Source organism: Adiantum capillus-veneris, chromosome 29, assembly GCF_014529385.1.
Source record: "Adiantum capillus-veneris isolate H3 chromosome 29, ASM1452938v2, whole genome shotgun sequence".
NCBI classification, from domain to species: Eukaryota; Viridiplantae; Streptophyta; class Polypodiopsida; order Polypodiales; family Pteridaceae; genus Adiantum; species Adiantum capillus-veneris.
The window spans coordinates 83,446,588-83,463,331 of NC_140959.1; the positions used below are offsets into that span (position 1 = coordinate 83,446,588).

Below are 16,744 nucleotides of genomic sequence, written 5' to 3' on the forward strand. Positions count from 1 at the left end.
CACAATCAATGCATGGAAAAGATTTATGCTATGCAAGATGTGGTTATAAGCAATTTGCTTATTGGCATTTGTTGGCGAGGCTTCCTATTCTAAGCAATATGATGGTCTTTGAAGCTCCTGTGCAGTTTGCTTGATTAAAGGTTGTAGAGATTTTTTTGAAGGCTTACTTATCTGTTTGATGCTTCTTTGGAATCCAGTTTAGCCTTGTGGCTGGTTGTCGTATTTGGCATTGCTCCGCAGTAGTGGGTTCTGGCTTGAAGTGAGCGACTTGCTCTCTTCTAACTGTACTATAACCGTAGGAGGAATTGAAAGAATTCTAGGGCGGTGTAGTGACAATAGTTTTATTGGTTTCCTTTGGGACCCACTTCTGTGTGATTACTGGTTGTTTTGTTGATACTGCTTGCTTGGGAATCCATACTTGTCTTTGCTTCATTTGTGTTTGAAGAGACTTCTTTGGGATCCAGCTTGCCTTTGTGTGAGTCTTCAACGGTCTTTGCTTCAGTCCTTGTACGCTTGGTCGAGGATTGGATTCAGACTTTGGTAGTTGACACTTTAATCGTTTCGGAATCCAAATAAACTCCTGATCTCTTTGTGCTTGAATCAACTTCTTTGGAACACACATTTGATTTGTGAAAGCTTATAACTTTGTTGTGATTTTCTTAGATGTTCTTGTAGATTTCGATTGTTTTTCTGCTGGTGTTGGATCTTGTGATTTTTCATCAGAGATCTTTATCTTCTTGATCCATACCTGTTTTTGGCCGAGTTGGCTCTTTGGTATCCAGATTTGTCTAACTTTTTGGTTCTGACTTGTGTTCTTTGCTTTTACCCTTTCTTGGTTGTTACTGAAGCTGCTAGTGAGGGTGATGACCTGAGTTCCTGGTAGGGGATGTAACAAACTGCTGACGTGTCAAAGCCTAAAGAATGAAGCCAACTTACAGATGTGGCCGAGGGACCTAAACCCTAAGAAGAACAAGTAACAGAAGAAGTCCTACCAACTTTTGGGGACCCCGTTCGATGGGGCCCCAAGTGACATTAAGGAAGAAAATAAAGCAGGATCCGGACACACGCAAAAATTGATGACGTGGCAGATTTTCAAAAATTGCGCTGACATGATGACGTAGCTGGCTGTACGGATTTCCGCGTTTTGCGCTGGCTGATAATGTGGTAGGTTGTACGGATTTTCGTAAATTAAGCTGACAGCTTTTGGCATTGCTTTTTGGACCAGAAGCTTTTGAGTTTTAAAGGCTTTTTATTGTAACTGCTTTTGGCCTTTAAATATGAGGCTAGGGCTCATTCTCTGGCATGCTTCCCGGAGAAGGTGCAGAGTCTGGAGTACCGGCTTGTACTATGTTGATGCAATATAAAGAAATACCGAAAGGGGCGCCAAGGTTTGGGGCCAATGCTATGTGGGGTGGAATTCCGCCACTCCGTGTCGCGTGTTGTTTCTCTCTCTCTCTCTCTCTCTCTCTCTCTGAGTTGAGTTGTTATTTGAAGTGCTTAAAGTTGTTCAGGTTGTTCTTTTCTATTGGCACATGGTGCCCGTCATGTGACAGTGGTATCCGAGCATCAGACGTGTGCTTTTCTGAAAGCATACCAGTCCTACAAAAGAGCAGATAGAGCTGTTGGAATTTTATTTGAGGGATCTTCGCCCTCCAACCTGGACATATTAGCCACTCCCACCCTTACTTCTCGCGCCCGTCTTCACCGCTCATGTCTTACAGGGCATAAGCCAATTAAGATCACTTGCAAGAGAAGGATCCAGATTTGTTTCAAGTCACTGTTTTTCTCAGAAGCAGTGCCATGCAGATGTTGATGTCTACAGCTACCAAGCAACATACTCCAAGTACTTGGCAAGCTTTCAAGAAAAAAATTTGCCCGAAGTGTGGGGTATCCTGAAATGCTTGCCATGGAAAACCTAGCAGATTATATCTTGAAATTTCTTGACATCTCTCAATAGATGTCTCTTCTCGAGTTGATAACCTTGGAGGTTCGATGCGATTGCTATCTTGGAACTACCATCGCCGCCAAAGAAACACTGTCTGTCCAAGAGCTGATAGACCATGTTGTGCTCGGCTACGACCTTATTGAATGAACCTAACCCTAATTTTTGGTGCAGGTTTCAGGATGGAAAGTCAGTCGACTTTTCGAGCTTGACTGATGTCGAGATTGCTTTTTAAGTTTGAAATCTGTTTAAGAACTTGTTTGGTGATCTTGTTTGAAATGGATGGTATCTGTTTTGAACCTGTCTTGGTGCCGATTTGAATTGTCTGACTCTGGTTTTATACTGGTTTTCAATGATTGGTGATTTTACTCCTGGGTGGAGAAGTGAGAAATACTGTTTTAGTATTGTTTGAACCTTGGAACGACGCAGGCCGATGCCTGGGAGGCATGTTGTTGTATGTTTGAAAACCTTGGAATGATGCAGGCCGATGCTTGGGGAGCATTCCGTTGTATGCTAGAAAATCTCCGAACGACGCAAGTCGATGCCTGGGGAGCGTTTGGTTGTATGCTTGAACCTCCAAGCGACGCAGACTGCGGTCTGGGGAGCGTTTGGTTGTACAGTCTTCTGAGCTCATGGCCCGGACCTTTTAGGTTATTTGTGGGGGGAGTGACGAGGTAGTCGTTGAGTAGCTTCATACTGTAGACCGTTTGTCTCGGGGGAGTGCTCAACGACGTTGTTTGTTGTGTCTTGTAACATGCATATGTAAGCATTTGTGTTGCATTGTGATGTGCCAATTACTGAATATTCCTAATTGGATGAGATTGCCTGGGTATGTAATTTTAGTGCATCAAGACACCCGTGGAAGATCAGTACGGTTTGGGTGTGATGGCTAATTTTACTATGCCGGAATATCAAGAGTTCCGAACTGGACGAAAGGAGAAGCTAACTCCTTGATCAAAAGAGTATAAAAGAAAAAGCTAACTCCTTGATCAAAACAGCCGAAAGAAGAAGCTAACAACTTGATTAAAACAGCCGAAAGGAGAAGCTAACTCCTTGATCAAAACAACAGAAAGGAGAAGCTACCTCCTTAATAAAAAGAGCAAATTGATTGTCCCTCGGAATGACCCTCGGAAATTTTTGAGCTAACTTGAGTTGTTTTGCAGATATGCTGTAATGGCGGACGATTACTCTCTTTCAAGAAGGGGAGATGTAACAAATTGCTGACGTGTCAAAGCCTAAAGAATGGAGCCAACTTACAGATGTGGCCCTAAACCCTAAGAAGAACAAGTAACAGAAGAAGTCCTACCAACTTATGGGGACCCCGTTCGATGGGGCCCCAAGTGACATAAAGGAAGAAAATAAAGCAGGATGTGGACACACAAAAATTGAGGACGTGGCAGATTTTCGAAAATTGTGTTGGCATGATGACGTGGCAGGCTGTACGGATTTTCGCGTTTTGCACTGGCTGATGACGTGGCAGGTTGTACGGATTTCCGTAAATTACGTTGGCAGCTTTTGGCATTGCTTTTTGGACCAAAAGCTTTTGAGTTTTAAAGGCTTTTTACTGTAACTGCTTTTCAGGCCAAGGGCCTTTAAATATGACGCTAGGGCTCATTCTCTGACATGCTTCCTGGAGAAGGTGTAGAGTCTAGAGTACCGGCTTGTACTGTGTTGATGCAATATAAAGAAATAGCGAAAGGGGCGCCAAGGTTTGGGACCAATATTCTCTTGGGTGGAATTCCGCCACTCCGTGTCGCGTGTTGTCTCTCTCTCTCTCTCTCTCTCTCTCAGTTCAGTTGTTATTTGAAGTGCTTAAAGTTGTTTAGTTTGTTCTTTTCTATTGGCACGTGGTACGCGTCTTGTGACAGGGGAGTCACAAGAATCATCATTGTCACTACTATCCTCAGCAAGGTTACATTTTAGCACAATCCCTTTGTGGTTTGGTTGGTTATGGAAAGTTACTGTCTGTTTGCTTTTGGATTGTTGTTTCTGGGATGACTTTTGTATCCACTTGATTAGAGCGTTGGTAGCTCGTTGACATGGTTGTGTTCTTCTTGGCTGAGTCTTTTCTTTATGTATGGGAGCCACATATGAGGGTGCTTGTTGCGGTTGCGTTTTCACCATCAGAGATTTTGGAATCCATTTCTGATGTACTTTGTTTTTGTAGCGATGACATTGTTTCCTCGGTCTTTGATCTGGACACTCATAAAACCGCGCATTAGTTGAAGTGTCATTTATGTAACGTGCTGGGTTGTCTGGATTTCCGTTGTCTACATCTTCTTGAAGCTCCAAGTGTTCTTCGGAGTCATAGAACTCGTCTTCTTCTTCGTCTTCGTTATCCTGGATTACACTCATTTGTAAAGTAAGGAACGACATCATAGCCATTTGCAACGCAAAACTTTGTTGTTGGACAGTCTTAAATGGTGCACACGTCCAACTAGCCAAGATGTGTTCCCATTCAAGTGGCTCTAATGCTTCCTTATTGCGAAGCTCCACACATCCACAATTCTTTAGGCTTACACAATGCTGGAAGTTTTGATTCTGCTACAGCAACAGGATCAAACTCTTCCACAGGGGTTCTCGTCACATCCTTGTAAGTATGGTCCTTGAGATTTATTCTCGTCGTTGTTTCCATATGTCTTAAGTAGATATGGTCATAACCTCAGTCCTTGACCATTTTCAATTGTCGCATGAATGGTCTTCCTAGAATGATGTTATAGTTCTTCTTTTTGCCAAAGTCAACAATAGCAAAGGTTTGCTAATATTCAATGCTACTAAAAGTAACAATTGCTTTTTCTAGCAGTCCTATGGGCCTTTCCGTATGTCCGTCTGCAAGCTGTAGTTTCATCCTGGTAGCCCTTATTGCTGGTTTTCACCATTTTTTCCAAATATCTTTTGTTGCAATGGCAACGCCAGCTCCGTTGTCAAGGATTGCCATGGTACTTGCTCAAAGGTTTGCTCATATTCAATGCCACAAAAAGTAACAATTGCTTTTTCTAGCAGTCCTATGGGCCTTTCCGTATGTCCGTCTGCGAGCTGTAGTTTCATCCTGGTAGCCCTTATTGCTGGTTTTCACCATTTTTTCCAAATCTCTTTTATTGCAATGGCAACGCCAACTCCGTTGTCAAGGATCTCCATGGTACTTGCTCATAGTACTTGCCTACCTTGTTTAGTGGCACTGGCCGAGTGCTTAGCGGAGGCATTTCAAGCTCTTTGATCCCTTCCTCGATTTGAGTCATTGGCATTTTCCCACAGTAGCCCACATGTTTGGTCGAATTCTGAGCAACTCGGCTAACGGTATCGTACAGGTGATTGATGTCGACAAAATGTCTATCAATCCTTATGAATCGATGACCTTGTTGGAAGATAGTCTCTGTGATGGGACTGGAATAATATCTGACTTGGCCTCTGTGCTCTCCTGTATAGGACGGTAGTGTTCTTAGCGAATGGGGTTGAGTGTCCATAGACTGTACATATCCTTTGTCTCCCCAATACGATTCCACTTTTAGATTCATTTGATATCCAGTTTCAATTTCCTCTATTGGTGGAAGAAACACTCCTCTTCCATCACTCGTTTGGTTTACTCGTCTGCTTATCTCACTTGCTTCATTCGCCTCTCTGACTCATTTTCACAATTCGTCAAGACTATCTATTTCTTTACAGCTGTCATGTATAGCTTTGTGAAATCCCTCGGAAGAGTTATTCGTGGTATTCAACACTATCATTGGCTCTAATGCGGGGTCCTTGAGCTTTTGTCTGTGCTCGTGACTAGAATCTAATACTTTTTGTTCTTGGTTTGGTGGGATTACTGGTGTAGGTGGGACAAGGATCACCTCCTTAGATTTTCCAACTGGTGGTTCTAGTAAAGCTTTGGCTGTTTGAATCATTTTCTTGCACATTTCAAGCCTTCCATTTCTAGTTCCGCATATGGGTATGTCATCCACCTCTATTCTTGGGTTTGATTGTTTTTGAGCTGTGTTTGATAGGCTTTTAGGAGGGCGTCTAATGGCTCATTAACCTTCTCGACCAATACTGATCCTCCCGAACTAGCACTTCTCGGTTTCTCATCTGTGAGATGGTTCTTTTGGAGGTTGAGACACCTGCGTAAGAGAAGGTGCAACCATTTTCTCATGTTGTCTTATCTTCTCTTTAGCTTGGGTAAGCTCCTCAGCTAGGGAATTTTGCTCTCGTTCCCTACGTGCGTGCTTTCATCCTAGCCTTTCTAGCTTTCCAACTATTCCGTTTTCTCTTGGTTTTTTGACTAGGTGCATCGATCTTTGGTTAACCACTCTTTGGACTCACATCAATTTCCGGTTTCTCCGTCTTTGGGTTCTCATCAGCTTCCTTGTGAGCTTGCGCTCTCGTAACTACTTGAACCGGTACGACATTTTCATTTCCGAGCTACTGGGCAGCTGAACGATTCTTGAGACATTCATTGTGATCTTTATGACTCGGTTTGGACAGTTGAGGATCAAGTGAATGACACCACAATCAAGACAATAGGCATTCACTTGAGTGATCTCCGTCTGAAGACATTGTTTGACCAAGTGGTTGTCATGGCTTTTGTGACAATCTATTTCTGGTTGAGGAGCTTCTTCTTGCAATGCCTCTTGGCTGTAAACAGGCTCTGACCTAGCTAAGCCTCTATTCACAATGAACCGCGATGTCCTTTTGTCCATCTTGTACCTTCTTTTTTGGCCTGCCCCGAAGGGGGAAGGCCTTAGTGATGGTTTCCCTTTTTGCTAATGAAAAATAGAAGATTATTTAAAAAAAATATAACATTTTATTTTTAGATGTTTTTGGTTTGCCCCAAAAGTCTCTTTTTGACCTGCCCAAAGGGCTAAGACCAGCCGCCATAGTGATGTGTTCCCTTTTTGCTAAGGAAAAAGGACAATTTCTTTAAAAAAAATCAATTTTTTGATTGGATGATGCTAGTAGAAAATACTCATTGCAAGGACAATCAGATATATTAGCATCTGTTGAATCATGGAAAGAAGCCTCGTAAACTGCTCCCACCTACTATGACCTATCTATTCCATTGTCATTGTCGTGCACCATGGGCATGCCCATGTCCTCGCAACATCGTCCCCTTCCCCTTCTCGGCCTCCGCAATGCTGCTACGCAGGCGTGCGATCTCTCCCTCTCTGTTGAGCACTACTTGTGCGAGAAGTAGTAGTTAAATCCTAACTACACACAAAATGAAAACACTTATTTCCCTTTTTCCTTAGGATCATATGGCGATTCCTCTTTCCTTCAGCATACAAGCCTCCACCCCCACCCTTGCAAGGCCTCACAACTTTCACACGAAGCTCTTCCCCCTAACTCTGCAATGCCTTGCACCTCTACTGAGAGGGCAAGACGATAGGAAGATGGCACATCTCCACCCCTACAAGTACATTGCCGAGATCATGCAGAGCAAGAAAAATCAGCCCACGTATGTGTCAGCAGATGGCATATCTCCCTCTGTATCTTTCCTCCCCCTTGCCTTGCATTTGTAGACAATGCCTCCCCACATTAGCACTTCATCCTCTTGGCCTTCTCCAAGCTGCACAACGTCACCACTTCATCTCTCACTTGCTCTCAAGAACACAGGCGTCTGCCCCATACCTCCTAATTGCCCACCCAGACCTACTAATCTCCAACTCTTGGGCTACCTGGCTTGCTCCGCACAACCTGGATCGTGCATCTCTCTCCTGACCAGCACAGAGACAGAGAGAGAACACTTCCTGTTTCACGGCCTGCAGAGAGAGAGAGAGAGAGAGAGAGAGAGAGAGAGAGAGAGAGAGAGAGAGAGAGAGAGAGAGAGAGAGAGAGAGAGAGAGAGAGAGAGAGAGAGAGAGAGAGAGTGCTATGTCGCGTCGTTGCGCACTCTTGCCGCTCCTATCCAATATTGGCTGCGAGAAACCACCTGTTTGTGATCCACCTGAGTTGCCCTTGATGATCGTCATCATTTTCGCCTTGGACGCTGCCTGTTAGAGCCCCTGTGGCCGTCTGCCTATGACACCTGCCCCTTTTCCTTTCCCTTTCCCTTCCAATTCTCTTAATCCTTGTATCAAATCTTGAGTTATTCTACCTAATTAGACCTCCTTGGAAAATTTGAGAGATATGCATACACCCTCGGCCTCTTTCCCAATTCTCCACCGGTTTTGCCGGGCAGGTAGAGAGGGTGACCTCATAGCGTTGCAGGAGGGCATCACCAAGCAAGGGGGGCCGCAATGTCAAGAAGATGAGGAGGTGCAGCTCCTCGATCTCTCAGGGGTCACATAACGGGAGAAAGTAGCCTGCAACGTGGGTTTAGTACTATGTGGAGAGAGAGAGAGAGAGAGAGAGAGAGAGAGAGAGAGAGAGAGAGAGAGAGAGAGAGAGAGAGAGAGAGAGAGAGAGACCCTTTATGACTCGCAGCGTCTGGTCACAAGCCCTTTGACGAGCCCTCACCTGGCATGGGCTTGCTGGTCTGGAGGGCTTCCCTCCTAGAAAATTTATTCCGACAGGGAGATGTGTTACCTTCTTAAAGGTCAGGTGACAATGTAGGGCAAGGCTCATCTGAGAGTACGTGGAGATCGGTGCTTCAAGCACGTTGCATAGGTATGCCCACCTTGCACCTAGCTATGGCTCCACAGAGACAGAGTAGCTGCTATTGGCACTTATACTATGGGGTGCTCCTTGCTTGGTGGGAATCGGTTGTGGTTGTTCTTGTCACGCTTTCAGCTCACTCTCCACTCGTCATTGCAGATGACAAAGGGGTGCTTCTTGCTTTGTGGGGATCAGCTGTGGGTGTTCTAGTTGCGCTTCGTTCTCAACTTGTGGTTGCAGACGATAAAGGGGCCACATTTCTTGTTTGTAATGGGGGCCACCGTCGTCCCCTTCGTTTGTGCGAGCATGCATGCAATCTGGTTAGTATTGCCTATAGAGACGTGGGTTCATGTTTTATGCTTGACCTAGTTTAGCGTGGAAGTGGGAAGCCAAGATCCGACTCTACAGGTTAACAATATCAGGTTGCCCTTAATTTGAGACTGACCCCGTTCAAGAGAGAATAGATTTCGAGACTCCAGAGCACATTTGGATTGCAGTGGAAGAATGAGAGAGAGAGAGAGAGAGAGAGAGAGAGAGAGAGAGAGAGAGAGAGAATTATTGTAGCTACATCAATTTTGCACTAAAAATGTACATTGGTTTATTGTTCACAATGATGATACATTGCAAATGCCTATTAGTACTCACTTCTAGCCTATTTTTTGGGAGTGAACATTTCAAATTGTAGTCGCAACTTGAGCTTTTCTCAGGTCAACCTATTTAGGTTCATCTCATCTCGGCTGGCCTTGTGATTTTATCACTTTTTTCCCTCTTGTTTAGGTCAAAACGCAGAAGGTGGAGATTGTACCGGTCTCACCATTCCATGTGTTTCTCTCATCTTCTGTCGCTTCGAAGGGTAGTACCTACTTTGGTTGTTATAATACATTGTAGTTGGTACTAACGCTTGTTTATTAGATGCTTCCATCATTTGTGTGTATCTCATGTCTAAAGGCATTCTAGCACCTGGTAGCAGAGGTTGTTGTCCTAAGACAGGCTGTGGTCTTGCAACTCCTACTGGACGTGGCACATTCCCCATAGCGTTTCTATGTGGAGGAAGTGCTACTGGATTAGGTTGTACATACCTTTCCCTAGCATACTCCATGCCATAGATAACACTCTTCTCTTGTATGGTTTGTTCAATTTCTCTCAATTTCGCACTACTTAAGCTCCCTCAGATCAGAATTTACAAGAGGAGCTAACCTCTTGACCATTTCGTTGATAAACTTTTCTTGATCGATAGGTGCCGCTGGTTTTGCAATGGACTCAGTCATCTGTGAATCGCTGTGTTGAGAGGATGTGTCGTCCTCTTGACTCTTACAATGGTTTTGTTTATATTCCTCACAGTTATCCGCCAAATAAAGAGCTGCTTTGATCAATTAGTTAAGCGTGAGTCTCCTTATCATATGCAGATGCTTTTGAAGACCCGCATGTCTCATTCCCTGGATAAAGATCAATATTAACCGTGCTTGCGTAGGAAGTTCCGCTCTTGGATAGAACTTGACATATCTCTTGAGCCGTAATGCCGCTTTGCGTACTGATTCACCCTCTTTTGGGTTTGAATCTGTGAATTTGCGAGATCGTGTTGTGAGCTATGCCTTTCTGCAAGAATTCTTCGATGAATTCCTCAAACAGCTCGTCTAGAGTCTCAAAATCACATCTTTCCACTGAGTCGAACCATGTAGCTGTGTCATCTTCCAGAGTCTGTTCAAATCCTGCAAACTGTGTCACAAAATCTGAAACTTCCTTTGCTCTAATTACTCTTTTGAAAGCTGCTACGAGATCTCTCGGATCTTTATCTCTGGAGTATTTCCTATTTACTCATTTTTGGACTTGGGATGGTCTCACTCGTCGATTGTCTACAAGGCTAACCATAGACTCTCCCAATTTTTCTCTCGCTTCCGGCCTTCTACTATGGCTAGGTTCTTCTTCAAAGGGATTGGTCGTTCTCTTGGAGATTGGTCCATTAGGGAGATTCCCTTGAGGAGACATGTCTGCCATTTCTGTGATCACTTCATCTCTCGTTATAGCTCTAGGAGGGAATCCAGGTGGCTCCCTCTTTGGAATTCTCGTGTTTGGTGGAGATATCTATGGTCCTTCATTGACCAAATATCCACCCATTTTTAATGCAGTCCGTGGTTTTGTGCTTTCTACAGCTTTGTACTCTCGTCCATACTTGTCAACAACTATAGATTTCCATTGGTAGTCGACTCCGTATGCATAGACATATACGAGCTTGTAATCCGTTAGCTCTTCTGGGTATGGCTCTAATCACCTATATAGGTTGACCTCATTGCCTTCAACGTATCTATACAATCCTTCACTCTCATGACTTGTTATCCAAACTCTCTCAACAAAATTGGTCTTTATCATTTGCAAGTTTAAAAGATCCATTGTGGGCGGATGCTCCTCTACCGTTGGGATCCTGAAGCTTATGTAAGTTGAGTTTGACACTAAAGAGGACATGATCTCTGGGCTTAATTGTTCTAGCTTGAGGTAAGAAGGCTTGGACCACTGTGTCGAAGTGCTTTGGTTAGGAAAAAGTTGAAACTATGTTTAAAACCGCGACCGTTTTCTCAGAGAGGGTTTCGGTCCTTTCTCTAGGGTCAGGAGTTTTGAGGATCAGAGATGTCTTGGGCTATATCTACTTGAGTTACATAGATATAGACTCTAGAGACACTTTACTGGGGAGAGATAGAGAGAGACAGTCCCAAAGATAGATTACAGATTTCTTTTCACTAGATATGGGACAGCCAGAGGAGCAGCCATCACTGCAGAGCTCGGCCCACACTCATTCGACCACTACTGGCACTCTCATCGACCGAGCACTGGAGTTACGGAGATCTAGACGGCCACGATTGAGGAGAGGGGCTACACAGCATCGACGGAGACTACAACAGAGGATTCGAGCCATACTCTCTCGACATCCAGAGTGTAGATGAGGATGGATTCTAGTAGTAATATCTTTGTTCTAGTTCTTTTGTACCCAGACATGCTATTAGATTCACCATTTTGTAACAGATTGGTCTCATAGGTCATTTTGGCCTTTTTTATTATAACATTTCATTTTGTTTCATTTGTGTGTGTGTGTGTGTGTGTGTGTGTGTGTGTGTGTGTGTAAAAGGAACCATCATTCGTGCTAAGTAGCACACATTCAAGCAAGGAAAGAAGTAAAGATTTGTGGAAGTGTAAAGGTCTAGATCTTGCAATCATTTTAATTCCATTGCACCTGACACACAGCCACAAGACAGCTCATGCCCTAAATTGCTCCTGGGAGGTACCGGAATTGTCACAAAAGATGAAACTCACATACACCGTCCATTACCACTTTGAAGGCTCGTTTCATGCGCATTCTTTGTTGCTTGCTTTCTACTGCCCACAGTTGACACACTCACTTCCCTTTAGAGTTGGTACACTTTCTTCAGATTTAGGAACTCTCTATGTGTGGCTCTTTCTGGGTAGCGGAAGAACGTTGCAGGATTTTCCTCTTCAGATTTGTGGAAGAGCAAGCGGATAGGCACTACTCTCTTCCTTAACGGTTCATCCTTCATTCTTTTTACAGGCCTCCGTGATGTCCATACATAGTTGTCCTTGCCTTCACCCTATTTTTTGTATCTCCTCATGATGTCAGGATTTTTGGAGCCAGTGGGATTTTAATACGATGATAGAAATGCAATATGGAGCTCTTTGACAAATGTACGGGGTTTTGGGTTGGGGGTGGCATATATTGATACCTTAGTTCTGCACCCAATCTGAACACTGATGATGTAAGGGCAGATGCATAATGATTAAATCAATATTATGTATGATGAAGCTGATGGTTGGTTTCTTTTGTGGATGACTACCATGAGTGACCGAGTGCACATTTGCCTTTTAAGATTAATCTGGTTTGCTCCTTGATCTCATAAAGGATCTTGACCTTAGCATCATAAACTGCCTGTACACGTAGACACTAATACTGGATCATTGACAAAGTGTATTGAACTGGTTTATTTCATCATATATTGTTTTTCTGATGCAGGCTTCAAGTGCTTTACTATACAGTGCAAACACTAAGAACGTCTGGATATCAGTCTGTGTATGCAGCCATTGAGAAACCATTGCAATTTGGGCAAACAGCAGCTGTTCTGGAGGTTGGGTGCTTCCTGTGAAGGGTCTAAGCTGTTTATCTGTCAATGTCATGTCTAGGGGCCCTAATGCTTTCTTTTAAAACCTATTGCATGTAAAATGTGGACGTGAAGATCATTCATGGCCTTGTCGGTAAGGTTTTATAAAATATGTGCGTCTATTTTCTGCAACTTTGGTCACATTTACAAGCTGTGGTTGAAAACAATTAGTGGCTTAGAGTTTTTGAGAACATTTGTCTCGGCACATCTTGTGCAGGCATTGTGAGATCTCCGGTGTCTGCAACTTTACCTCAGATTGGTTCTCGACTCTATGTCACCTGGGCAGTCTTATGGAGCTTCCCAGAGGTTTCTGCACTTTGTTTATTTTAATGTCCTTCCACAATGTTGTTCTCTCTTTTGATGCAGACACTTGCTCTTACATTATGGCCTTTTTCATGCAGACGCGTACAAGCCCTCTTGTCACATCACTTGTACTCAGCTGGTCCATAACAGAGGTGTGCTATCTTTGTGTATGTTCTATACTGAAGAAATTAATTTTGCCTTGTGATAGTATTCTTGGGCATTCTCTGTTTTCAGAGGGAATTGTGGCTATGCATTTAGCAAGCAGTTAAAGTTTGATTGCTTTCTCAATCTTTTGGTGAAGAAGAGTTGTCAGCAGGCTCATTGAATTAATGCTTTCCATCCTGTAAGGCTTAATTGTCAGCTCTGCATCTGCGGGGTCGTAATCACGAATAGAGTACTGATCTCTTCATCTGTTTGATGTCAATGTCAGCTGATTCGCTATTCATTTTTCGGCATGAGGGAAGCTTTTGGAGTCTTTCCTTCATGGTTGCAATGGTTAAGGTACAGATACCAGCTAATCCCTTAGTATATTCAATTTTGAATGGTAAGCAGATAGTGGCGGAGGTTCATCAACCAGAGCTATGGGTATTTTAGGTATTCGACATTTTATATCTTCTACCCAACTGGCATTTGCAGCGAAGTTGGGCTTATTATCACTTCACTTCCATATGTTAAGGTAAGTTGATTATGCTGATTACTCTTTTTGGCCTGCCAATGGCAAAGGCCTTAAGTGTTTGGTTAGTTTTTTTAAGCATCGGAGATAAGGTAATGATGGTTTTAAGAGGGGACTTCAAATCTTGTTTGCTCTTTAATACTAAATTTTGAGATTGAGAGAAGCAAGACCATTCTCTTTGCTTTTCCACTCATCTCTCTCTCTCTCTCACACACACACACACACACACACACACACACACACACACACTTTTTTTTAGTAATGTCAGATTGAATTACCAATGGGAAACCCTGAAACGAGGAAAACCCATAGAAAGTATTACAAATGAGAAACAGTCAAAGTAGAGCTCGAAATGACTAACGGGGAGCTCGTCTAAGTCATAGGCAACTTGAAGAGACTCTCTAAGAGATAAGTCCAAAGCACCCAGAATCTAACCCAATTGAAAAAGTACGCATATGGCCGCAGCAATGGCAGCACTCCAAAAATCCAAAAAAAATTACCAAAATGTATTCCAGGGAAATGCGAGCGAAGAGCTGTAGAGATGCAATCCACAAACTGTTGTGTTTGAGAACATGACCACAGTAAATGTGGAATATTCCCAATGCTTGCACCAAAGCGAACGCATCGCGAAGAGGCCAAGCTTCTAGAGCGCAAAAATTGGCCAGTTGGGAGAACCCCTACTGCGATACATCTCCACATAAACAGTCGCTCCTTGAGAGGTAGTTTAGCATGCCACGCTTTCATAACTTTATTCCGCCACCAAGTAACACTCTTAGTCATATTCCATACCTTGTTACAGTGTTCTTGGATCCAGGAAGATGACTGCAAGCGATAGTACACTTTCTTTGTAGATATTGAACTAATTGAAGAGGCAACGTAGAGCCAATCACAAAGTCGATCCTCAACCAGCGGTGGAATGGGAGATATCAAGTCAACCAGCTCCTTAATGGTATCCCACATGCGCTTGTAGTGTAGCCCAAGCCCAAAGGTAAGAGTAGCCTGTTTAAACGAGAACACCCGTCCATCAGCGTCTTATCACATCTTCTATTTTGTCAATACCTTTCTGGGAGAGAAAATAAGCTTGTCTAGGAGAGCACTGAACAAGAGTTCGATCAAAAACTCAACTCCACTGCAAACTCTCCAATTGAAGTGAATTTCCATATGCGTCATCTCTACCATTCCACAACAATTCCCGCATGACCAACTTCCAATCTGCCACAAGACTGGAAGCAATAGGGCATCCAGGAATCATGGCTTCAAAGTTACCAAAAACCACATCCCAATACGACGGCTGCCAATGACCGAAAGCCGGCGTAGAAACCGCATGAGAGCACAAAAACGCCAACATCTGCGTTCAGGGCTGTTTTTGTTCAACCAGCACCAATAACAAAGTAGCCTTCCTTGCTGTAACATGAGAACACAAATTTAGAATATTCAGACCACCACAACGCTTTGGAGTACACAACTTGTCCATCGCAAGCAATCACAGGCCCTTTTTCTGAGAAGAAGTAGACCAGAAGTGCTCCAGAATCCGGGACATGAAAACCCGAAGATGACGGTGTGGCCAATGTAACATTGGTAGGAAAAATTGCATGTATGCCACCAAAATAGATTGCACTATACCGAGTCTTACATGCAGCGGCCAGGTAGACTTTCCCAATAGTGCAATTTTGACCTCAATTTATTCTCAACCCATTCCAATAGCTTCGCATTGTTAACTGACCAAGCCAATGGATAACCAAGATGCCTCACAATTTGATCAAGTTTCACTATCTCACCTGGCCATAATAAAGAGTGCTAGTCCATTTGATGTAACGGCAACAATTTAGATTTTAGGAAATTCACTTGCAGACCTCCAGCCAACCCATATACATGTAGTGCTTCCATAATACATCGAACATCCTCAGGTTGATTTCTAGGCCAAAACATGGAGTCATCCGCATACGCTTGCACCACATAATGACCATGCAATGGCAGTTCCAATCAATGTAACTGACTAGATGCTGTTAATGAGTCCAGATACAACAACAATAGAGGATGTGTCGCAAAAGCATACAACATAGCACTCAAAGGGCATCCTTGCCTGACCGATCGACCGAGATCCCAGGACCGAGTCAACTCACCATCAAGAATTCTAGCAGATTGACTGTTCATAAAGAAAATAAACCACCTGATGCATTCTGGACCCAAAGCCTAAAACCGTCATGATCTGAGCAATGAAGTCCCAATGAACAGTGTCAAATGCTTTCTCTATATCAATCTGCATAAAAAAGTACATCTTGTTCCGTATATTTTGTATACTCAAATTCAATGAAAGCATTAGCAATATTATCCATAATTTGCCGGCGAGGGATAAATCCATACTAAGCCGGATGTATACGGTAGAACTAATGGTCATTAATATGTGCAACTATCATTTTCGACAACAATTTGTAAATAACCGGCATAAGCGTTATTGGACGCCAATGTGAGAAGTATTCACACAATGCTTGCTTAGGTAATAATTTTACCAGCCCTTCTTTTCACGATTGCAGCAAAGATTGCGTAGTCCATGTATGATTTATCATAAAAAGGAGAGGCTGCTTAAGGCACTCCCAAAAGCGAAGGAAAAATACAACTGTAAGCTCGTCCCATCCAGGCGATTTCCAATGACCAAGATGCAACAAACTATCATGCAACTCTTCCTTAGTAAAAATGGCCTCAACGGTAGTTACATCATTTATTCTTAATATAGGATATACATAAGACAGCTTCTGGCGTGCAAAATTTCACTTAAGGGAGCCTCAGGCTTGGCAAAAACTTGTTGAAAATGATCCACCATGAAATCCGCCAACTGACTTTTATCAGCCGTCCATTGCCCAATATCATCCTTGACCCGTTTGATAGAAATAGATTGCCTTGAGTGATACAAATGCTTAAAGAACTGTTTCGATGAACAACTTTTATCCATAAAAGCATATTGTCTCGATCTAATCTTCCATTTTTCAAGTTTCCTCCTGTTATTATGCATCAAAGAGGCTTTAGTTGCACATATTTGTTCTTCGTAAGCCGTCTAGTATCAGCAAGACTTTCCAATGTTTGACGAGTCACCTT

The 16,744-nt window shown here is 43.2% G+C and overlaps 1 protein-coding gene across 3 annotated transcripts in view; it reads left to right on the forward strand.

The window, feature by feature from the left end:
• LOC147419499 (very-long-chain (3R)-3-hydroxyacyl-CoA dehydratase PASTICCINO 2A-like) overlaps nucleotides 1–16,744 on the forward strand; it is an 85,072-nt gene that overhangs the window by 22,803 nt on the left and 45,525 nt on the right. For 2 of the 3 annotated variants that reach the window (XM_086506067.1, XM_086506068.1), the window contains exons 2-7: nucleotides 12,531–12,642; nucleotides 12,751–12,788; nucleotides 12,893–12,981; nucleotides 13,077–13,130; nucleotides 13,409–13,479; nucleotides 13,573–13,654. In XM_086506067.1, coding sequence (XP_086362193.1) covers nucleotides 12,590–12,642; nucleotides 12,751–12,788; nucleotides 12,893–12,981; nucleotides 13,077–13,130; nucleotides 13,409–13,479; nucleotides 13,573–13,654 — 387 coding nt within the window. In that variant the 5' untranslated portion in view covers nucleotides 12,531–12,589. The remainder of the gene's footprint in view (nucleotides 1–12,530; nucleotides 12,643–12,750; nucleotides 12,789–12,892; nucleotides 12,982–13,076; nucleotides 13,131–13,408; nucleotides 13,480–13,572; nucleotides 13,655–16,744) is intronic. The other variant, XM_086506066.1, reaches the window with a different exon arrangement.